Here is a 25889-nt window from a genome sequence, read left to right on the forward strand (position 1 = left end):
TTATTTACAAAGATCTACGTTATTTCGCATTTTATAAGCATCTCTAAAGATTCATCTCATTTCATCATCTGTTTCTTTTGAAAACACCGTCTATAATTGCCGATAGTGTGATCTTTGCTAAGGCAATGGGATACCTCAGAAGAAGAAGAAGAAGAAGATTGCTAACATAAAATAGATTAATTTTGATAATATAATACAATGGGAGTTCGACAGTGTTCGTTGTGGCGAGTGCCTTGTGTAGGGTATTTCTCTGTGAGGAAGAGAGTTGAGTGTGATCTGTTATACACCTACGCTACACTTACACTTTCTTTTACATTTACATGTACCTACATCCCGTTCTTTTTCCTACCCTTTGTTTTTACACTTCCTAATTTCCTCTAACTTTTTGCCCTGTTCACCTTGGCTTTCAGCCCTGTTTCAGTGTCTGAACCTCTTTCCCGATTTTGTCCTTTACATGATTTTAACCTCTTCCCCGCTTGTGCACTTTATTTTGTTCAATTTTGTTCCTGAATCATAAATCCGTGTGAGGTACACATTTGACAATTTAGCATTCTTAGCACACATGACTAGTGAGCTGATGCACCTACCTATTTGACCGGTAATGGTCTACGATAACGAGAAAATGTAATGCTCTGTGTAAATAGAGCGGTTGTGGTGGACTAATTGTGAAAAATACAAAAAGAAGTTTGAATGGTGAGTGAAAGTGATTACATGTATGCTTTCGGTAGAAATATTGAATAGTTGCGGAACGAATAAAATGCTAAAGTCTATATTGTCTACATACTAGGTGCAGGTGGAGTAGAATCCATGGCATACAATATTCCTACTTGTAGTTTTTTAGAGGCTTTTGTTAATGGTTGAGAAAAATTTATTCTGTTAATTTACATTTTGGTGTAGATGTTATACTGAAACAAACCATATATGCACTAATGATATTTATATTTCTTCATTAAATCGGCTCTTAATAACTCCAAAAATTGTTTTGGCATTATTGCTGTGTTGCCGGACCACACGAAAATGAATATTTATAGTTTTCCTCAGAATATTATGTTGCGACCCTAGCACACTTCGTAGTGTTTATTGTTCGAAATAAGTGTTGAGGTATGGCACGAATGCTGTCTAACCAAGTGGGGACAGGAGCAAAGCAGGATGGCCCGTGTGGTAGTGGCGGGGTGCGTCCGTAGGAGCAGGCGCGTCAGTGTTAGTGGGTATGCACAAATCTTGAAATGCATGGCTTGCGTTTTGCACAGGTTTGAAGTAGTTACGTGCCAACCGAAAAGGGGTTAAGTTCGAAAGTTGGGCGTCCGTTTCCAGCACAATTTTTAAAATTTACAGAAAAGATATGGATAATTTGATTGTTTGTGTGCTTATGATAGTCTCGAAAATTCTGTTTATATGTTATATATAAGCGGCTATAAACATGGGACTATACGGCGAGCGGAGGGAACTACTTGGCGCAAGGTAACCGAACAGTTGCATTGTGGGAAAGAAACGAGCATTTATGTTATCAACATGGCAAATGTACAAGGGCAATGAACTAACAGTTTTAACATTTGTGAAGCAATACGTCGATAACGAGCAAAATCTTTTAAAAGTTTGTGAAGAGCACGGATTAATGAACCTAATAACAAATTGCAGAAAGTGTGCAAAGGAGATAACAGCGAAAAAACGTGGCGAAAGCGGACGCCCAACTTCGGAATAAATGCCCCGAAAAGTACCAAAATACTAAATTAGGTTAGGCTTTGTTAATGTTCTTCTGTGTAGTTTCAATTCGTTTCTACACTTATACGACAAACTGTTCATCTGTTTAGTAGACCATGCCTTTCACATAATTTTAACAACTGGCATTCCTTATTTTTGTACAACTCGATAAAACTCTCACACAATATGTGACAAATTTGTCATCTTGTCATTTACTCACTATATCCACACTGTCTTTCCTATAAATCATAATAAGTAAGGCTTGAAAAATACACTCTCCTGTTCTCCCTTGGCGAGTGTATTTGCCAAAATAGTGGTGAAGAAAAGCCAAGGGTCCTGTCAGGATCAATGGCGCCGGAAAAAAATTTTCTACGGGGAATCCATTCTTTGGTTGTTATATTACATCTTGTATTTAGTATACATGATTGCTATATTTCGTATACATTTTCGTGAGCCAAGGGGGTCCTATCCTGCCTTATCCCTTCGGCCGCCCATGGTCAGGATAGCAGACCCTAATTTGAATCCAAAGCGAGACAGAGGTTTCGATTCAGAAGAAAATGTTATTTAAGAAACCCACATGACGCTTACTTTGTCATTATTTTCTTTTACTTGTTAAAAACAATTAGTTCTAAAGTTAATAAATAGTTTTTTCGTTTTTGACTGCGCTTCCATAACCCAATTATTATTATTATTATTATTATTATTATTATTATTTTTTTATGGTATGCGCAGCAACACCTGGTTCAGCACCAGTTTTGGCTGGCTTAAACCAAAAAAGGAAAAAAACTTTGTTCAGTTATATTAACAAGTATGTAAAGATCAGTAAAGCGTATTTTTATCAGGGGTCCTTCGAGAGTGAGTCGGCAGACTCATCGCATTTGTGGCCTATTAATCCTGGTTTCGAGTTCAAATGGAGAATAATTTCTCTCGGATGTAAGCCGAGAAGCTGTTTGGATTCTGCTTTAACTTTATGTGACCCCTTCCAGCATAACCCGGTTGTTGCATAATAACACCAAGGCGAAACAAACATATTTCTGTCCATATGTGATATAAATACATAGAGTAAATTATTTAAACCAAAAAACCTGGTTTAAACCAATGAAACCGAGTTTAAACAAATAAACAAACAAACAAAAAAACGTGTTTTTTTCAATAAAAAACATTGTTTTTGCCAACCCTGTTCAGGATGCATAATTTTGTAAACAATAAAAATTTGTAACGGTAGTATCGTTTGCATTATATGTAATAGAGACTAGTAAATACAGTGTAATTATCGAAGTACATTATCATTCTAAATATCAATCATTGGCCGTGTCCAAAAGATACAAGTGTGCATTCGAAGTACGCTTATTTCCGAAACTGACGTCATCTAGTGTGCGTCAAAAGGTCGAAGTTCACAAGCCTGCGAGTGCATAGTACATAGTGTGCGAGGATGTACATTACGTTAGCACACTTGTGTGCTTAAGATGGGAGTTCTTCGTAGTAGGAACAACAATGATGTCAAAGTGACTAAATATTTTAAAAGATATATATTTTTTATATTTTTGTTGAGGTGAATATATTTGTGGACTGATCTAACAATAATGTACTTGATAAATATACAAATTAGCGATTTTACAAGTGGAATATAAAAATGTTACGCAAATAACAAACGTATTTACGTTGTGTTCTTTGAGTATGCAATGGAATTTAAAATTGTATTGGGAAAGTACCAAATAGTTTCTTTAATAATGCTATAAGGGCATTTCTGTTTAAATATTACATGGTTTATGTAGCTTAATTGAATTAATTATACTATAGGTAATGGAGCTATTTGCACGTAAATGACAAATTTTAATGGCGTATGAATTAAAATGTTTAGCTCTATCATAGAGTAATGAATACCTAGATTATCCATTTCTCTATACCTACAGCTGCAGCTGCAAATGTTAATTCGTTGATAGATAGGCCTAATTTTCTAGTTTTGATTCTAAACAAATTCCGTACAAAGCTACCATATTTCCTTGCACTTGAGAGACTGTAATATACCAATTACCATACATTTTGCATTTTTGACAGCTGCCCAAAAGTGAAATACAGATCAAAAATTTCTTCCTCCGTAGCTATCAAAGATTTCACAAATTCCTCTTGGTAAGTCTTTACTTTGGCTTTTTGTTCAATTCAGCGATTTGATCTTTCGGTTCCGGTTTTGAAAACTTGCCTGTTAGCTCATATATATATATAAGTTAGTTACTAGATTGGTTCCTTTCTATAACAAAGTTTAATATTTAATTCACATATTATTGCCGAGCGAGCGTAAGCGAAGGCAATGTTAGAGGCTCGCAGGGCACGTTCTTTTCAGTCTTGGTTACGAAGCGGTTCATTGAACGATTCACTGACTGAACTTGCCAAAATGAAGAATTGCCTTCCTTTTAATATAATCGCATTACGGTACCCATTATGAATTGATTATGAACAAATAATTCCTTCCGTATAGTTGAACAATGAAAGCCACTACATTGCATACTGTATTTTTTTCATAAAACCGTCTCTTAATTTTCATAAAATTCTTTAGATTAATAGTAGCTTTTTATGATTATATTTGGACGTGGGGATTTGTTTCGCTACTGAGTAACCATTTTCGTAGTGGGAAGCATGTAGGAGAGACAGCGGGTATATTTCAAGAAAGATGTAGGGCGCCGAAAGCACGCAAATGTTGAAGTGTATACAATGTACAGAAATCAATTTAAGCGGGCTTATAAGATAGTAATCTTATTTTTTTTTTTTTTAAACATATTACTTTAATTAGGGTTATTCACCTTGAGTACAAGTGATCCTTATAAATTGGTATTTTATAGTGACATAATAGCTTTCTCCTGTAAATTTTGGTCCTCATGTTGTTCAGCTCCACCACTTCTTTCCTTGTCATTCTTGTAAGTGTTAACTTTTGGTGTAGATTAAGAATATGGAGACACTATTTTGAAGATATACGGGTAAAATCTATAGATTCACAAAGAAAGAGTAACATATAAGGAACTTCATCATTAGTACAATGTGGTAGAAATAGTCTAATCAGTATGCCTGTAACTGAAGCAATACAGTAGAGCGACGAAAATTATAGTGTCATTGTTGTGTATCTACCGGACATAGAGGAATTATATTCAATATGAACTCTCCCAAAGTTGGATCGCTGACTGTTGATGGAGGGAGTGCGACAGCGAAAGCGTAAGGTTACTTCTAGAGACTCGTGGTGTGAAATGAGCAATTTTTTTTTTTTAGATGGAATGACACTTTCTTGGAGAAATACTTGATACGACATAATTTAAGTTGTTGTTTTTTACATGTGTTGGGTATAGTGTCTCAAATCGAGTCCGTTGATAAAATAGACCATAAAGAAAAAGGCATTTGTGCTTGATTCTATCTCATATTTGCCGTCGATCCATTCTATGCCCAAGTTATAGTCACCAAGAAAAACGAGTTGGTCACCGTATGATAGGGCATCTAGAAGGGCTAGCTTCAAGTAAACTTCGAGGGCTGTTTCTATGTGGTCTGTAGAAACACCCGACAAACAAATTTGTGTTTAGGCCAGATGTACCTTGTCCCAAACAATTTTACATGAACGTACGAGGCCATTTCGTATAATATACACTAATGCTCCTTCCCATGATTCTTACAGTCGTTTTTGTATATAGAGAACTGATTAGAAAATGGCAGTTCATTGTCACCGCTTCATTCAGCCATTATATATATATATAAAATATCGAGCTTAAATTAGTTGTACTTATTTGTTGTAAATTTTAACTCATGTTCATAAATTATTAACAAGTGCACGATTTGATTTGTTTAATATTTTAATAGAATAATAAGAACAATAAGAAGTTAATTACAATACACATTCGTATTAATAGTATCGTAAAATATGTTTTTGAGATAAATAACTTTTAGGTTTGCCGTGGTGAGTGTAGGATAATTTATGCTGTGCCTCGAGTAGAAATAGGATGCTAAACACTGCCGTATTACACTCAGGATTCAAATCCCTGGGTTAAGAGTCGTGAAAGAAGATTCCTTTAGTTTCCCTCAAAACATGCCAGGCAAATACTATATCCCAAAGGAAGGAGCTAAAGATGATAAAGGTCCTTCCTTACTACATGGACTTATCTATAAATAAAATAAAAGTCTGTGTTTTTGGAACAGCTAAAATATTGGAACGTTTTGTTAAATATATATGTATATTAGGGAAAGAAAGAAAGAAACTTTAATTTCAAATTGCCAGTTTGCTTTCTTTCTCACAGTAGATTATACGATTAAAGAACCTTTGTAACACGATAATCGTACTATACGTCACATACTTCATCAGACACGCAAGGAGAATTCGGGAATTTCCCGATCTTCTTTTTGATGCGACTCTTTTTCGTTTTTATTTGTAACTATCGTAGTGCGTAAGTATTTGAGTACTAGACATAGAACTTTAGTAATTACTTTTTATAAGTGAAGTGTTTGTAGTGTCTGATTTTATTACAGTATTGAAAAAAAAACGTAATTGCCATAAGAGATAATTTTGTTTCCTTTGTAATGCAACTCTTTTTCGTGTGTGTATGTGTAGTTATTCAAATGTAATGTTAAGAAAATAGATGTGTATTTTGAGTAATTTCCAGTTAACTTGCAGATGAAAAAATATTATTTTGACTGATAGAACGTATGGAATACAGGTTTCATTGTAACTATATTATTCACATATTTGTATTCCTTAATGCAGAGTAAAACTTCTGTCATTTTAGTTACTCGAATATCATATATTAAGAATTTTACATGAGTGTTGTTTTTGTATCAGTGAATATTTCTATTACTTTGTATACAATTAAAATGTTCACTGATATAACAATAGGCATGTGAAGATCTTATAAGGAGAAAGCAGTCTTTGGTAAATGAACTTCGGGGTCATTTTTTGCGAGGTGATAGTACATATTTAAAGTGTTAATATTACAAACTGGGGGAGCGCAATAACCAAAAATAGCGGAGAAAAAGCGTCTTAAAATTTTCGACCCTTTGCATATATCGTACGACGTGTAAAGTTATCGTACGGCGTGAAAGTTATCAAGTGGCGGCATGGGAGATTGACTCACACACAAAGGTTTCCGGGTTCGATTCTCGCTCAATTCAGCTTTTATTGTTTTTTGTCTCAACTAATAAAGTAACCATTTGTAACTACTAGTAAAATATTAAATCACCTTAGTTTATAATGAATATAAATAAAATAAGAAGTTTGAGTGTTTGCCTGTGTGCCGCCTGGGAACCAGACTAGTGGACTGAGAAGCACCAAAGTTTGGTCACTAGTACCTTGGTCCAGGCCCCAGACCAAGACAATGAGTTTTTTTTTTTTTTTAATCGAAACAGGAGGGTCTCAGGGGGGGACGTTCACCTGGACATGTAAAATGCGGATCGGGGATCACCTGAAGGGCGGGTTAACGAGACATGTAAAAATAATCCAAAATGACCGAATTTTTTTCCTTTCGTTGTTCAGTTTATTTACATAGATATTTTATCTGACCCATGCGAAGAGTGGGTGTTTCAGTTAGTAATGAATAAAACAATAGAACGTTCAAATCAGTTAAAAAATCTTTTAACGTTCCATGTTAACTAGCAGCGAAATGTAATCTATTCCGTAAATATATTGATATCACGAGTTACATTATGGTTACCACAGTCGTTGTGTAAAAAGATTTTTGATGCTTCGTGTCTATATCTGTGAAAAGTGTGCGATTTACAAGGGGAATGAGGGGGAAATCACTTTTGGTTATAGCAACATCCAGTATTACCAACGGGGATTTCCTCCTCATCCTCATTGTAATTCGCACACTGTCTACAAGATAGACAGGAAGCGTCAAGAACATTTTTTACAGAACGATTTTGGTAACCATAATATTTATAACTCGTGATATCAATATATTTACGAAATAGATTACGTTTCGTTGCTAATTAACATGGAACATTGAAAGATTTTAAGCTGATTTGAACACTTCTATTGTGTTATTTAAATAAACATATGGTCAATTAGTATTTTACTTGTAATTACAAATGGCTACTTTATTGGTTGAAGCAAAAAACTAAAAGGAAAGTTGACTCGAGCGAGAGTCGAACCCGGGACCCGGGTTGCTTCTCAGTCTGCCACGCCACTACTTGGTAACTTTACGCGTCGTATGATGTATGTGACGAGTCGAAAACTTAAAGACACTTTTTCTCCGCTATTTTTGGCTGTTGCGCTCTCCCAGTTTGTAATATTAACACTTTAAATGTGCACTACCACCTCGCGAAAAATGGTTCCGAAGTTTATTTACTAAAGTCTGCTTTCTCCTTGTTAGTAATGAATTCGTGTTAAAGGTTACTAAAATGTGTAACTGAAGTATCAAAAAATTTACCCTGTATTAAGGAATACAAATAGGTGAGTACTATAGTTACAATTTATTATTTGTTTGTACTAATACACAACTAGGTAGGGATGTACCGATATATCGGTATCTGTGATATGTCACTTCTGTGAGTATCGGTATCGGCAAATGGATATTTACCGGTACGTTTTCCGAACTATTTTCAATTTGTTTAATATTAACAGTGACACTTATATTTCATCGATTTCTTTCTGCCCACAAGTATCAAGGACACTTCGATTCTCAGTTTGATCGTAGGCTGAGCAACAGAGAAGAGACTATTGAAGAAAATTATTAAGTGTTCTGAACGGGATTTTGTCACACGAAATTTTATGCGCATCGGTATCGAGTATCGGTGAAAAAGTGGTATCGGTACATCCCTACAAGTATGTACTACAAAAACAAAGGGAATGTAGTCGCATTTTGTACCGGATTACAGTTGAACATCGTTACAGTGAATGTGATCGACCGCGAACAAAACCCATATTCAGTAATAATCTTTTCTGGAGGTCTCCTCTTGATTAACATATATTTTATACCAATTTTGAAACTACTCTTGTACTGAGAAACACGTTTGAAGAAAATATCATTTTAAGGTTATCGTTTCAATCCAAATTTTGAAATACATTTTTGGAGTTTTTTTTTTTGTCTTCTTTGTATCATTGTTTTTATAAGTTTTACGTCCCTCCCAAAAGTAATGGAGGCTGGGGTAGTTAATTGTGGGCTGGGACATTTCTCAATGTAAATAAAGGATACCTGGCACATGTCTGTACTATATGCCATATACCATAGAATACCCTTTCATACAGGATATGAAAATTTATTGTAATAAAAGTTCAGGATAATCTTGTATATACAGGACGTCTGGTAACCCTAGGGTGGGGGAATTTTCAACAACCCTGATTTGTATAATGTATAAATTCTTTTTACCAATATAATGATTGCGAGTTGCGCCCGCTCATGTCCATCAGCACTGTGATCCATAGTATTATTCTCCTTCCCTTGCTCATTGCGGTCTTCACACTTTCTAGTGTGCCAGGGAACAAATACTCCAGTAAAAGTGAACAACAAGAATTGGAATAACTTTTGTGTAGCAGTTATTTTTACTCCATATTTGTATACGCATGGTAATCTGTAAGCTTGTTATGAACAGGCGTCAATTATGTAAAGAGCTTTGAGTAAATTTGCAAATTCGTTACTGCGTAGTGGCAGTCAGATTCTTAACATCTGAATTGGATAGTCTTATTAGTGTGTGCAGTGCTTCTCTTATGATGTCCCCTAAAATTGATATCATGTCATTGTATCAGTGTTAGGAACTTGCCACTGCTGTACATTTTTTTTGGTCCCTATTGGGAAAATACAAATCTCATATAATTTGTAGGTTTCTATTACTTCAATTCGTCTAGAAGCATTGTTTTAAATATGCATTAGCGATAGTTTCAGAAAAGTTTTCCTATCAACACGAAGCGCCAAGAATCAAAATGTTATTAGATTTCATTTTAGCTTTCAAGTAGGTGCAAACTGTTTCGGAACTACTGAGAGTTCAACACTTCTGATAAAATTGTAGAAGGTAGCTGTCGTGTAGGTTTCTGTGTTTGAAAGTTCAGTTTTTTGCTATATCATCTCATTTCTGTATCGTTCATTTTTTTCCCATCTGGAAGAGAGTACGTAGTAGTTAATCGACTCACTGAACACGATAAAATAATAGTGATGCAATATTCTCAGAATCAAAATAAATTGTATCATTCTTAGTGAAAAGGATGCTCTTAATAAAATTTTGCAGCACAGAAAGCATCCCTAAATGGCGCGCGCATTCCTTTCTCTATTTCTTTTATTCTTTTCCCTTTTGTTTTTGGAACATACGTAATTTCGTTACGTGTCTGTTTATTTGGTTTCAAGTATATTTCTTCGTCGGTAACAACAATTGTAATAACACACTTTTAAATCGTGATCATTACTAAGGCATTTGTAATAGATATAAGCGTGTTACACTCTTTTATGTATACTTTTTGTTTTCCTTCTCGTAAATCACAGATTTTAGTCCTGCATATGATGTGACATTCAAATTATTTTTTGTCATTTTTCACAGATTGACTGTGAGTCCGGATAAGGTGGACTCTCTATAAAGGTTAGTGTAGATGTTCGCAAACGGATTTGAGTTCATAGCATGTTAGTACTTGCCATGTTGCGGAGAAAGCATGACTATTTAAGGTATACTTTGTAGTCCTTATAATGGCGCACATTGCTTATAATTAAAGTAGAAATCCGCTTAAATTTTGTTTCTTGTCTTGGTAGTATGTGATAGTGCATTTTATCTAGTTGAAAATTCACTTCTTTTTTTTTTTTTACTGCAAGTACTACCTCTGCTAATAAATTCATTTTTTGCAATAAGCATACAATATAGTCCTTGTTTAAGAGAGAAGAACTAGATTTAGCTTATGCGAGATAGTTATGTGGAAACGCCTGAGAAAAGTGCAACTTAACAGATTAATAGGGCGTTGGAGGCAGAAATCTACAGCTGATTTATGTCTCCAAAACAAGACCTCAGATGTTCAGTTATATTCAGGTCTGGTAATTGGGAGGGCCAAGGGAGGTGTTCAACTTCATCCCGATGTTTCTCAAACCACGCAGCAACAGTTCCAGCTATATGAATGCGCACATTATACTCCATGAATATGGCATCATTATCCGGAAACATCTGGACCATAGGATACACACAGTCCCCTAAAATGGCAACATAATCACAGCCAGAGACCAACCGGTAAACACTAGCTCAGAGCCCATTGGAAACCGGGATATTGTGACCCACAGCATCAGATCCTCCGTCATGTTTCACAGCAGGGTGAAGCCACTGGATCATGCGCTTCTTTTTACGTTCGCCATACACAAATATGACCCGAGGTTTCAAATAACGTGGACCACATCGCACGTTTCCAGACATCAGTGGTCCATGTTACATGTTCGCTGCACCATTGGCGTCATGCAGAATCGTTATGGTCTCTTTCTTATCAGCAGTTTCGGGCGTGCAGTCCGACCCCGCATGCCTTTGTCATACAAATCGCGAAGAACTTTGATTGTCGATACAGATTGTGGGAAGTGGTGATTGAGTTTCTTCGTCACTTGCTCCGCAGTCGCGTGACGGTTCTGAGTGACAATTCGCCATAATATTCGCCCGGACATGTCATTAAGGGTTTTCATCTGATCACTGTTTCTCTTTACTGATGTGGTTTTGCCGTTAGTTTTATAGGCCATTATCACCTTGGACACTATTCCGCTCGATCCACCCAACACACTTGCCATTTTCGTGGCACTTGCACCACGTCAAGCTCCAATTTGTTCTCTTTAAATCAGAGAAGTCGGCCATTTCACAGGTTGTTGCAAACTACTGGTATCTACTCCTCACGTAGTACACAGTTTGCCCAAACACTCCACCATCAACAGCCCGGTGATTCGGTCGCAGTCTGGCTGTTACCAACTCAGACATCTGATGTGTTTCCAGCTCCAAGTGCGTCTTTTATTCTTATAATCATATGTAGTAAGAGAAATTGCACTAGTAAAATGAACAATCATTTGTCAGAGAAAGTGATGTAGAGGAAGTGCCGTAATCACGTGGGTTGTAATTGAGATCTGTATATGTGATTATGTACATCGCTGTGGACGCAGTAGGAAACTATTATCGACCTCTCAAAAGTACGAGCTTGTAGCAGCAGCTGATGATCTGCTAAATAAAGAAGTGGTCTAGTGTTTTCCCACACTTTGCTGTGTGTCAAATTGGTTGTGGATGTTGGAGACATGCCAAAAGGGTGAGCAAGGTCATTTCATGTAGTTAAAGGAGGTTGGGAAAGGGCTTATCGGGGTTCTCGAGGATGGTCGTTGTGCAAAATCACGCAACACGTTGCACGAGAAGCATCCCTTGTACTCCCTCGTTGGCGCCATTAGCCCAAGGAAGGTGCACACGCACGTCAGTCCTGTTCCGAACAGCAGTAGCATGCGGATTCACACTGCACATCCGCAGAGACGAGCTGCCATTGCAGATCACACGCAACTGAATCACAAATTAGAACCAATATCGCCATCAGGATATCAGCTAGGATCAACCGTTTGCAAGACTGCACTCACGGATGCTGCTTACCAGACTTTCTCTTAACGCCTCTCTCATCACTACATCGCAAATTCAATAGTGGATCGAAGAAACAATTGCATGGATGAATTGCACGTGAATGCATTTAGTAATGAGAGCCCGTTTTGACTCGGCGCTAGTGATGGTCGTTTTGGGATGTGACATCAACGGTTAAGCATAATCTTCGACAGTCTGTCATTGATACACAGGACAGACACAAGGCATCATGGTGTAGGATACCTAGCCTACAATGGATGTTTGTCTCTGGTGTTCATTTGCCGGCGTAGGATATAGTAGAATATAATCCACGGAATGGGCTGTTCTGTCGCCATTTCGGCACCATCAAAAATACTCTCCTTCTATAAGGTAATAGTGCCTACATAGCACTCATGTTACACAACCTAACTCAATGTGCGTCCACTTCCTCTGGTCATCACGGCCACTAGACGTAATTCCTTGAGTATAGAGGGACTTGGTTGGACGCCCTATCTACAAGCTCGGCGACAAACGTTGACCTACCAAGTGGAAGGAGCAGCAATACTGTTTTCCAGGAGTACATCCTGCATCTCTTTCAACGTCATGCAAGCAAGTTGCAAGAGGAGAGTTCTCCATGCACTTGTACCGTCTTTTGACATGTGCACATTTTGTCCATATATCCTGTGCGTATGATGGTGTACAGTTTAAATTTGTAGTGTATGTGTATGTATAAAATTCCATTCAAGTTCTACTATGATTTCTCTTCACATTTTTAATTTTCTGCTAGTGTATTTTATGCATTCCTTTGCATGGTAGACAACTATAATGACACGTTCGTATGCATTTTTTTTTTCAGGTACACCCTAAATCGTATCTGACCGATTCTATTTCAAATCGTCCAGGTAAACCACAATTGGTCCCCATCATAGTCTCAGATTTCATTTATTTTTTTTTTAATATGGGATCTACATGCCATATTATTAGGCTCATATTTTTTCTTTTTGCTGAAAAAAAAAAAATCCTTCGATATACAGCCTTCCAAAATGGCTGCCCTCCTCTCGGATTGCTCGAAAAACTGAAAAACATGTCAAATTAAAAGTTTTGTTGTACAGAAACGAGTGTACTTAGTAACATAATCGCAATAGCAGGAAGAGTATAAAGCTGTATATTTCGGTGGAGGGCCAAAATTCGTCGATTGTCCAATAGGAATCGCGCAATTCACTCGCAATGTTGCCAACTTTGTTTTTTTTCTGTCCTCACGAGCAATATCAACCATCTGCTTCTAGCATCGAAATCTACTCCATACGGTCTCTTGAAAATGTAAAGGACTTGCGTTTCTGATTATTAAATTCCACGTTATAGCATGATAAAAAGCTGAAAATTTCATTAAGATGCCATTTTCTCAAAAACCCCACCTTTTAGAAACGTGCATTTTTTACATGTATTGGAGAAGTACCTAAATATTTAATATCCGTGAACCGTTCATGGGGCTGCAGCCCCAAACATTCGCAATTAATTATTGAAATTTCGATTTTTGTATTTGGAATGTAAATATTTCCTATGGGCATTTCGATTCTATACACAAGGCGAATTGAAAGGGAGTATGAAAATTTTGAGAGATGAATCCTGACATCAAATCCAATAGAAAAGTTCCTGTAAACATGAGTCTAATTCCGCTTCGTTTTCGAGTTATTAGGTTTCCAACTCGGGATCTAAAATCGGCTCGCGACAATGGAAAATAAAATATAAATTTCGCGTTAAACCAGAACTATGTGTTAAAGTTATGATGAAGTTCAGAAAGTTGATTTGTATCAATATGATAATTCTTACGTGCGTTGCAATTCGGTTGGCAATGTTGCCAACTTGGTAGAACTTTTATTTATTTCCAAATGACACTACGTCTTTTTTATTTGATATTTGGTATTCATTAATGATTGTAAACATCACATGAAGCACAATTTTCCCCACATCACCTCAGTTTTCGAAAACTTACATGCATTTCATTAAAAGGTTTATCTCGTGCGTTATTGATAGTTTGCAACATTAAGTGTGAATTTCACTTGATGTTTGCCATGATTAGTAAAACCAAAATATCGAATAAAAACTACGTCTTTGTAAGTTGTCATAATAATAATAATGATGATAAAAAGAAGAAGAAGAAAATTTATATTTTATTATTGCAAAACCTCTCGTAACTCCACGCATCAAGTTCGAACTTGTTCAAGAAGTTCTGCTGCAACCATGAAACAGTTTATTACGTGATTCAGTGTCGTGAACATCGTCCTAGTGTTCTCTAGAATCATGAAAATTGTTTTAACTGGTAACATAATATTGTAGTGCACTAGTTACAGTGTTTGTGTGAATAACAATGGAGAAGTCCTATTACAGTAAGGGCCGTATTAAATGTGTTAATTATTTTAAAAGGCATAAGGTAATTGTGTACAGAAAGAATTCTTGACAAAAATTTTATCTTGTCGTTAAAATATATGTATTGCATACAGCCCGTCTGCCAAAACGTAGTATTAGGAGAGGAGATTGTTTGTGTAAAGGGTGCTTTAAATATTTACCGTGAATAACGTGAAGGTGTGAGATATTGGTGAGCACAAAAGAAGGTGTAAATATGAAATTATGCACCAGTAAGATAAAGAACAGTTAACATGCTAAACATGAATGTGTCGCCATTAAAATCAGCCGTTATCGGTGAAACCTAGACTACGCTGAAGGATTCGCCTCTCAAAATTTTTCATACTGCCTTTCAAATCGCCTTGTGTACAGGACACAAATAATCATCCTCCCCTAATAGTATGTTTGGGCAGACACGCTGTATGCAATCCATATATTTTACCGCAAGATAAAACTTTTGTCTAGAATTCTTTCTGTGCACAATCCTCTTATGGCTTTTAGCATAATTAACACATTTAATACGGCCCTTACTGTAATAGGAATCCTCCATAATTATTCACACAAACACTGTAATTAGTGCATTACAATGTCATGGTTCCAGAGAACACTAGGACGATGTTCACGACACCGAATCACGAACTATCAATAACGCACGAAATAAAACTTTTTAATGAAATACATGTAAGTTTTCGAAAACTGTGGTGATGTCGGGAAAATTGTGCTTCATGTGATGTTTACAATCATTAATGAATACCAAATATCAAATAAAATACACGTAGTGTGATATGGAAACAAATAAAAGTTCTACCAAGTTGGCAACACTGCCAACCGAATTGCAACGCACGTAAAAATCATCATATTGATACAAATCAACTTTCTGAACTTTATCAAAGCTTTAACACATAGTTTCTGATTTAACGCAAAATATATATATATTGTCCCGAGTTGGAAACCCTGTAACTCGAAAACGAAGCGGAATTCGACTCCGCTTGGAACTTTTCTACAGGATTTGATGTCAGAGTTCATCTCTTAAAATTTTCATACTCCCTTTCAATTCGCCTTGTGTATAGGATCTAAATGCCCATAGGAAATATTTACATTTCCAGTACAAAAATCGAAATTTCAATAATTAATTGCGAATGTTTGGGGCTGCAGCCGCATGAACGGTTAACGGATATTAAATACTTAGGTGCTTCTCCAATATATGTAAAAAATTCAGATTTTTAAAAGGTGTTTTTTTGAGAAAATGGCGTCCAAACATGGCGTCTTAATGAAATTTTCAGCTTTTCATCATGCTATAACGTGGAATGTAATAATCAGAAACGTAAGTTCTTTACATTTTCAAGAGACCGTGTGGAGTAGATTTCGATGCTAGAAGCAGATGGTTGATATTGCTCGTGAGGACAGAAAAAAATGTTTGAAGTTAGCAAAAATTTCATCAAAGTTGGCAACATTGCGAGTGAATTGCGCAATTCCTATTGGACCAATCGACGAATTTTGGCCATCCACCGAAACATACAACTTTATACTCTTCCTGCTATTGCGATTATGATATTAAGTACACTCGCTTCTCTACAATAAAACTTTTAATTTGACATGTTTTTTAGTTTTTCGAGCAATCCGAGAGGAGGGCAGCCATTTTGGAAGGCTGTATATCGAAGAAAAAATTTTTTTCAGCAAAAAGAAAAAATGTGGGTCTAATAATTTTGTATGTAGTTTCTTATTTAAAAAAAAATAAACTAAATCTGAGACAGTCATGTGGACCACCCTGGAGGATTTGAAATGGAATCACTCATCTCTTCTTTTCATGTAAGCGCAGCTATTGTGTCTGAATCATCCCTCCAAAATAATTCTTGTGATTTCCCTATACGTGCTGCTATAGAGTTATTTGAAAAGACAAGTTATCGACGCTGCCCATGGCTTCGTTCGAGAATGCTGATGAAACAGTCCATAACGAGTATTCCATGTTGGTCGGCGGAAATTTGTGCGGTTCCCTACCTCGTTGATGTGCTCTTGAAACTTTTATTCGGCATTCAACTGCCAGGAATCTCCACTGATTTCTCATTCTGTGAACTCGTGCTAGATATTTGTAAACTTCTTGAGCACATGGTGAACAAGCTTCTCGTATAGTATTTGAAGTTACATTTCTTATCAAGGAAATTTCAGTGTGGATTTCGCTTTTTTCGATCCACAACAAACAACTTTGCTCATCCTAAAAGCTGAGTTCAGGAGGCTGTCCGCTACGAACACTTTATTCTTTAATTTAGATGAGGTTTGTAACAACTTGACGTTGTTAAAATATTTGTATGACAGGTATCTTTGTGCCATATTAATCTTTACGTAATTTCGTCCACGAACGATATTTTATGGTGCGTGCGAGTTCTAGACTCTTAGAGCGATTTCTGCAAGACTACTGTGTCCTTCAAGCCTGCGTTCTTAATATCAAAATATTTTACTGCTAGATACTTTTGCGGTATTTCTCGAAGCATCATCGAACATTAAATCAGTCACAGAATGAAACAGGCATTCGGTTTTCTCTCTCTCTCTCTCTCTTTTTTTTTTTTTTTTTTTTTTTTTTTTTTTTTTAATAACGTACATACTTTATTAATTCGAACCTGTATCGTCGTGGCACTTGTCCCTCGTTCGTTGACACGTTCCAGCTCTTGTTACGATTATACCATAATCTTATCCAAGTTGAGCTGTGTTTGTGAAACTTACTCATCTGTTTGTTTCTCTCTGCTGAAGTTACTCGACACAGTTCTTCACCTGGGCTTTCGGCTAGCTACTAGTGTTTTCCACACTAACCCTATTGGAAGCCTATATGCGGAGGCAAACGAAGCTTTCGTCGTGAGACTTCCTCAGGGTTATGCAGCTCATGTGAGTTGTGTTAATGAAGCCCTTCAGTTTTCCTCTGCTGGGCGCTGGACTTACGTCCAGTATTTAGAAACGTTCTTGGTTTACATGATGATGATATATTCATGCTTACGAGAGTCTCATTGCTGACGAATTTGTGTAACCATCTCTTCGTTTGCTATACGTGTAATGTTCCATTATGGTTGTTGAATCCATCAAGGCTGAACTTTCAGGTTTTGTCACACGTCAAACACTACCCAAGTTCTTAGGAGTATCAGCGAAAGTTCGGAGTGATGCTAGAACGGTACCCCAATTTTAATGTGTTCAGATGAATCCAAAAGTAAGAATTCTGTTGGCTATACCTTCGTCACGGACGAGGACGGCTCAGAGTTTGCCTGTATTGCCTGTACTCAGTATTCACAGCTAAACTAAAAGCTGCTAATCTTGCTCTCTGCCATGCACTTCAGTTTTCTCTGTGTTGTGTACTTATTTGTATTTACTCGAAAAGCGTTATTCCTGTAATAAACACACCCTCGTGCAAAGTGTTCTTGTAAAGTGCCATCAGCTGCTACAACAAGGCTGTGTTATTTTTGTCACTTGGGTTCCGGAACATATGGGCGTTCAAGGAAACTTGCCTGCAATTACAAGAGCTGAGAACGCCACCTTGGTAGATGTTGCACTTGAGTACTCTAACCCGTGCTCCGATCTCTGTAAATATACACGTGTCCAAAATTAAAATGACAAACGGAAATGCAACAATAATGAATATATTTGTGATGGAAAATTACTGGTGGAGAATCCCAATACGTAATACCATCACTATGTAAACACATCGCGTGATCACGGTGCGTGACGTCATGAAGAAGCTCGTTGAGACTACCAGCAGCTCCAGAGGCGAGCGATACACAGAATGGAGCTTCCGTGTCATTTGAAAGCTATATTCAAGCTAATATGTGCTGTGAAGTCTTGTGATGGCTTATAGTTAACGTCTAGACGATCTGTGGTGTTGGCGAACAATCGGTCAAGTGAAAGCAGGATAGTCGGAAACCGAAGTGGGGAGGTGGTTCATTATGTTCTGACAAGTGACTGGATGTTGCACCAGTTCCAGGAGACAGGAGCAATGAAGAAATGACCAGAGCAAGGTAGCTTATGAAGCATAATGCATGCTAAAAACCGTTATTTAACATTAACGGTCCGCCCCGTAGAGGCTTGAGTGTAACCCAATTCGCTCAGGATTTCTATGTTGTTGCTATATTTTTTTTTTTAAATTTTGCACAAACGATATACCACTTCAATGGGGCATGGCACAATGCGAGAAGGTCAGTAGTATATATATATATATATATATATATATATATATATATATATATTATATATCCCTCTTTCGTTCTCGTGGTGCAGAAACCCTGCATAATCGATCTCCAGAACAATGAATAGATGCTGTTCAATGATGAATCGAATTCAGTCCGCCCACACACCGACTCGTAATGTGTGGACCGAGGCTGGGACCCGTTTCCGTCGCTCCAATACCTGAGAAAGTAAGAAGTGGATCATCACTATCATGGCATAAACTGGAATCATGATCTGTTATTATATGTCCCTGTATGTGCTGGATCATGTACCATGATCACCCAGATGTACCGAGATGAAATCCATTGTAAAGACTTTCGAGTTGTCGGACCACGGTTCCGATACACGAACAATAACGCTCATCTTCTTGCAGAGTTGGTGGCGGAATTCTTATAGGGGAAAGATATTCGACGGATTCTACAACTTACATGTTCTCCTGACGTGAACCTCATTGAACATGTGTGGAACACCTTGAGAAAGAGGTTTAAAGCTTGTCATTCCCCACAAACCCTTGTTTTCCTCAGAACTACTCTGCTAGAGGAGTGGATTGATTTACCTTAGTAACTTCTCTACGTTCTCATAAAGAGCATGGGAAATTTGTGCTGTGTGTATTGCAGTTTCAGGAGTCCGCATCGCATATTTACAGCTGTACAGTCACCAGGATTACCTGAATACCATGCACTTTTATGGTAACGGCTATACCACTAGCATCATACATTCCACTCCATACCATAACTTTCATTGGACATATCCTGTTCCTGCTTACGTACATTGCTATACACTGTCACACATTCCTGGAATGTCGTTGCGTGGTTACGTATGTTATTATCTCTAACCTATCCTTGTGTTTTATGTGTTGAGTTTGCACATTTCTTGAATGCTATGACATTTTAACTCCTAAATGGGATGACCTTTATTACGATATAACCTTCGCTCTAAATTTATCACTTTCCTGGGATATTATGCCTTTTTTCTTTCTTATTTTTTAATGTGTCACAGAAGGGCGCAAAACACTTCACTGTCAACGCGCCCAGCCACCTCCTTTCAATCAATCAATCATATGTTAGTGTATCCTGTTTTCCTTTCGTCATCATAATTTTGAACATGTGTGTATTTCGTCCAACGGATGCGGTCTCACTAACAAGAGGATTAAAACCAGGCCAATGAAAATAAGCATCATTCTATAACCTATTTTGGGGAATAAGCAGGCGTCGTCGCGTACTAGTCACTGAGATGAAATGATCTGACGCTTTTGTTTATATGACACTCTCATCTCACATATTTCTTTTTAATGCAAAGCGGTAATCGTTCTTATTGTAAAGATTCTTTCGTTCCACGGAGTATTCGGCACATTCTTGTAGGATGTTTGGAATATTCAGACTTTAGAGAAAGTTTAGGACTATCTAAAATTAATTCAAGATTTAGATATAGCCCAGTTTCTAGTAACAGAATTTTCACTTTTGTTCGTTAGATTGAAATAATTGACTTTTTGTTTAACGTCCCATCAGGGTTTGAAGAAACCCGCTTTTTAAAAAAAAGCCCAATCCACCTGGGTCCATATGGGTTTTTTCGTTTTTTTTTTTTTCAAAATATTTCAATGCTTTTGAGGTAAAAGCGTTAAAATGAGATTTATATGTCAAGATTATCATTGTCACAACTTGCAACAATTGTCTATTCACTGCTTTTTTGAAAACAGCGGTAAAATAATTAGACGTGTTTCACGGAGAGGCGTGAAGTAAAGAGGGGTGGGATTACTGTTGTTATAACAAGATCTTCTAAGATTAGAGACATGAAATTTGGTGTTCAGATTTTTCATTTAAAATGATTGAAAACGTGTTTCAATGTTTATGGTGATTGTCTTGGAGAGGAAGAAATGAATCTGAAGAAAGGGTGGAGGTTGTGGCAATTATTACAGTTACATTTTCATATCTCCGTATCTCTTAACAGTATGGACATAAAAAACAGTGTGTGTTTTATCGTTTTTATTTTAATATTTCTACTAGAAGGGAAGAAGAAAGAGACGGGAAAGAAAAAAGGGTGGATTTACAGTTCTAACAGAATGATCATATCTGAAAATTCTTGAATGTTAGACATGAAATTTGTTATATAAATTTTGGTTTAAAATGTTCAAAGACGTGTTTCTTTTTTCTTATTTTGATATTTTCTCTACGACGAAATAAAAGGCGAGAAGAAAAAGAGTGTGAGGGCTGCAGTTTTTAAAATAAAATGGTCATATCTCGAAATCACTTAAATTTTTACCAGCTCTGGGAATACCCCTTTGGGCCTTTATATTAGAGACATCAAACCTGGTATTTGAACTTTTCATTTCAAATAATTAAAGATGCTTTTCAGGATTTTTTGATGTTTTCTTTACAAGGGAAAAAATAGGTGGGAAGAAGAAAGAATGGGAATTAAAACTGCTGTAATAAGGTGGCCATAACTCGACGGTTAGAGACATGAAATTTGGTGGGAATTAGAATTGTTGTAAATAAGATGCCATCTTGAAATCCTTTGAGGTTAGAAACATGAAAATTGGTATTTAGGCTTTAAATTTAAAATAAATAAATGACAGTTTCAGCGTTTTTAGTGTTTTCCTTAAAAGAGAAGAAAAAGGCGGGAAGAAAGAAGGACGGCATTTGCATTTGTTATAATAAGATTACCTTGTTTCAAAATCCCTTAACCTGTTAGAAGCATGTTAGGAATATGCAACTTGGTATATAAACTATTTATTCAAAACAAGTGGGTATATGCAACAGCGTTTCCGAAAGTTCCATCACAGCGTTTTCCGAAATTCCGCTTTTAACGAGAGAAGAGGAACAATTGTGAAGTAACGCATAGTTGTGTGTACTTTGGTATTAATTTGTTAAATTCAGTTTTAATTATTTAATCAGATTATTTTCTTTGTACGACTGAATTTTAACAGAATCTTTGAAATCTTTAATTTTATTAAGACATAGCTTTTACTTATGATGTACATTCTCAGACAATTTGAATAAGCATGTATTTCATCATTACAAAAGATACTAATAAATACAAGACTAGTTTCCTTTCCTGTGCTCGTGCAGTGCCCTCCGTCTAGCATGATGCTCTCTAGTTCATTGTTCGCAAAGGTCATCGCTTTCTGTCGAACAAAACCACGAAGACACGTACGTAAGGAGTATTCATCATGAAGATTTGAGAACGATCACATCGAGTGTAGAAGAGACTGTTCCATTGGAGAAGCCTATTTCCATATTCGTTAGAATACCATTCTGAAGGTTTATTGCCGCAGAAACTCTTTGTTATAACATTTGTTAAGCGAAGTAGAAATGAAGAACGACATTCATCGCAGATTCATCATAGAAGAAGATCCAACGCCCCTAGCAGCTTGACAGGATTAGGTTCCAGTTGTCAGCTAGTTCCAGTGTTACCTGTTTCCTTCAGAGAGATCCATTCATCATTCCAGATGACGAGGACGATGACAGTCAATTAGGAATTACTCAGGCTAGTGCTCTTCCTTTGTTTTATAACTTAAACCTTTCTCTCTTTACCTTTCCATCCAACTAGTCACTTTTTTAATAAGATTAAAGCATTTGAATTTAAATTAAATTCAAAATACCCTTTACAGTACAGTACCTTGTAGGACATCAGTTTTCATCCCCATTAGTTACATCTCTTTTGTAAGCATTTAGAGATTATATTCTGAGCTACTAACTGATGATCCCCCCTCCCCCCACACACACTACATAGTGGAAGATGCTTAAGGGTGTAGTGGCACTTCCGGCACACAATTTTATTTTTTTCTCAATATAAAAATGACCAAGGTTTTCAGTCTCATCATCAGGAGAGAACATGGGGTGAACCATTTGAAATACATTTTTGAATACAGCACTTGGTCAATCTCAATTTTTGTCATTTCACTGTAATTGAAATGAGTATTCTGTGCGGGAAAGGGGCCCAAATTTTACTCTAGTAATAATGCCATAAACATATAATCTTGCGTTCGAAGAACGGAAGCAAAGGCTGAAATATGAGAGGCGAGGTCGAGCAAATTTGGGAATCTGGGGGCGAAGTCCCCAGTTAGCAGAAGGACAGTGTGTATATACCATATAAAGTACTGAACATAAATAAATTACTAAAATTGTTATAGATGCAAAGGATAATTTTAATCCTTTTTGTCCTGTATTACATATATATAAAAGATTTAAGTTGAATTTGGACGCAGTCCACAACAATGTTTTTAGAAACTCCGTGATGACCTCAAAATGAAGGAAGCATTACGACAGAAGAGAAGCCCATCTGTGTGATATGGTGATTCGTGCGGGACATCCGAAAAGATGACACGCTGATGGGTGTACGACGACTCTCATACGTGTGGAAGAAGGTGATACATCTAGGAAGTGATTGCATTGAAGAAATGTAACAATCGTTGTTCTGTGCATAAATCCAATTATCACGTGGTTGCCATTACTTTTTACCATTTCTTATATATATGTATATAATTTTACTGGAAATTGCAGAATGAACTAATAGAATCATCAAGTGACGGTTCAAGTGTTCCATCGGTTGAATCAGCCGAATCAGGTGAATCTAATATACCTAAGATTGATTCAGTTGCCAACATTAGCAGGTGTAGCAATGGCCGTTTATCTACTAACTCTAAGAAAGTGTTACCATGTCCTCACTGTGGAAAACATTATGTGAATTCCAGAGGATTAGCTATACACATAGGTAAAAAGCATCAGGTTATAAATGGGGACGAAGATTGTTGTCATATCTATAATATTAGCTATCCTGATTATAAAACTAAAAGAACTAACATCTCTAACCTCAACAAAGGCACACAGGATTTGACGTTGTCTAACTTGGGCAAAATATTAATATCGTTAAGATCCTCAACACATATTTTAAGACGTGTCCCTCGAGGTGCTCGAGCTACAGTTGCTGATGCACTTGCCGATCTGTTACTTCAAGTAACCATTTCAAATGAGGAAAGAGATTGGATCAACATGTTTCTATTTCCATTAGTTGCAGTAACTGCTCCCCAAAAATCTGAAAATGTAAAAAATCTTACCTCGTGGGTAAAACAAAAGTTCGTCTTTGGTGTGAGGTAGGTATTGACGCCTTAACCTGGCATCCAATAAAGATCAGAAAATCTCTTCCAAAACAGAATGTTTCCAATCTTAAGATTGTAGAAAAAAAACTTGCAGCGCGGGAGGTCTCGATGGTCTTCGCCCTTCGATTCTCAAAGGTCTATCCTGTCAAGTACTTGAATCGAAGGAAAAGCTCTTAAAATCATTATGCGATCTGTTTAATTTAATTATTTCAGGAAAAGTTCCCTTGTAAGTTCGGCCATTGTTTTTCGGAGCCAAACTTACTGCTCTAAAAAAGAAATCTGGTGGAATTAGACCTATTGCCGTTGGTAATGTCTGGCGCAGAATATCAGCAAAAATTATATGCTTCAGAACACGGGAGCATTTTAAGAACTTTTTGTCTCCCCATCAACTTGATGTTTGTACTCCCAACGGAGCCGAAGCAGCTGTACATGCAACCCGGTATTTTTCCTCCATTCACAATGCTCCGAAGGCTATCGTAAAGCTGGATTTTCGCAACGCGTTTAACGAGCTTCGCCGGGACTCCATGCTCACTACAGTGTTGAACGAATTTCCTTCAATCTATCCATATGTTTACCAATGTTACGCTCAACCCAGTGATCTATTCTTAGGTCAAGACACTATTTCATCCCAGAGAGGAGTACAACAAGGCGATCCCCTGAGCCCAGCACTTTTTGCTATAACCATTCATTCCTTAGTGAAATCAATCAACACTGAATTAAACATTTGGTATTTGGATGATGGAACTATCGCTGATGAACCTGAAGTAGTTTTTTCAACTCTAGCACAAATAAATGAGAAGGCATCTGCACTTGGCCTATATTTAAATTTTTCAAAGTGTAAAGTTGGTTTTCTTGGGTCAGACGAAGCCAAGTTCGACCTATTATTTAAAAAATTTGACGAAACTGCCCCAGGAATATGTCTCCTAACTAACCAGGATGCTTGTCTTCTAGGCGCCGCTCTCACAAAAGAAGCTTTTATCAATGTCCTGTTAAGCAAAATACCGAAGTTAGAATGTGTTTTGTCTCGACTCGCCTCGATTTCTGTCCATGCAGCTTTCTTTCTTCTACGTGCCTCTTTGTCGATCCCTCGTTTAAACTACTTCTTGCGATGCTTTCCATCTTGGAATGAGACTCCACTACTGGAGAAATACGATCATATCCTTAAAATGGGTCTGGAGTCAATTTTAAACTGCTCCTTAAGCGACGAATCTTGGATTCAAGCATCCTTACCTGTGAGATTAGGGGGTCTTGGTATTCTGCGATCCGTGGATATGGCGATTCCTTCCTTTTTAGCGTCCTACCACGGATTTCTTCGTTTAGTCGAGGCTCTTCTTCCGCAAGGTTACCACCTAGACCCAGATGGCACAATTCAAGAAGGTTCTACCAAATGGAAAACTTTTTACAGATACAGATCTTCCAGAAATTAACAAAATAGGTTCTCAGGCATCTTGGTACACACCAATTGCAGCGCATTTTCATGAACTTCTCTTACAATCAGTTATTGCTCCAGAAGATAAAACCAGGATTCGTGCTGCCTCATCCCTATATGCTGGGGCATGGTTGAATGCAATACCCTCCCCACCATTAGGTCTTTATATGACTAATGAGGCATTTCGAATCTCTGTCGCCTTAAGATTAGGTGCAGATATTTGTGAGCCACATCGCTGTCCAGCTTGCGGGGATCAAGCTACCCAACGTGGCCTGCATGGCCTTTCATGCATGAAGAGCATGGGTAGACACGCTAGACACTCTTCTGTGAATGATATCATTTTACGAGCCCTTACCACAGCTGGAATTCCTTCAATACGTGAACCTTCAAGATGTTGTCTTTCAGATGGTAAACGACCTGATGGAATGACGTTAGTTCCTTGGTTGAAAGGCAAATCACTAGTATGGGACTTTACGTGTTCAGATACATTTGCCCATTCAAGTCTCCCTTTAGCTGTTACGAATGCTGGAGCTGTTGCTAGTCGTAGAGAAGTAGAAA

General features: G+C 37.1%; 1 protein-coding gene across 4 annotated transcripts in view; it reads left to right on the top strand.

Annotated features, from left to right (window-relative positions):
- The first annotated feature begins 539 nt into the window (after positions 1–539).
- The window catches only part of Prp40 (pre-mRNA processing factor 40), a 219048-nt gene continuing 193698 nt past the window's right edge, over positions 540–25889 (top strand). For 2 of the 4 annotated variants that reach the window (XM_081740142.1, XM_081740143.1), the window contains exon 1: positions 541–693. In XM_081740142.1, the coding sequence (XP_081596268.1) occupies positions 691–693 (3 nt within the window). In that variant the 5' untranslated portion in view covers positions 541–690. Of the gene's footprint in view, positions 694–10194; positions 10234–25889 lie in introns of all 4 variants that reach the window. The other 2 variants (XM_081740144.1, XM_081740145.1) reach the window with 2 other exon arrangements.

The sequence above is a fragment of the Thermobia domestica genome, chromosome 15, assembly GCF_964235325.1.
Source record: "Thermobia domestica chromosome 15, izTheDome1.hap1.1, whole genome shotgun sequence".
NCBI lineage: Eukaryota > Metazoa > Arthropoda > Insecta > Zygentoma > Lepismatidae > Thermobia > Thermobia domestica.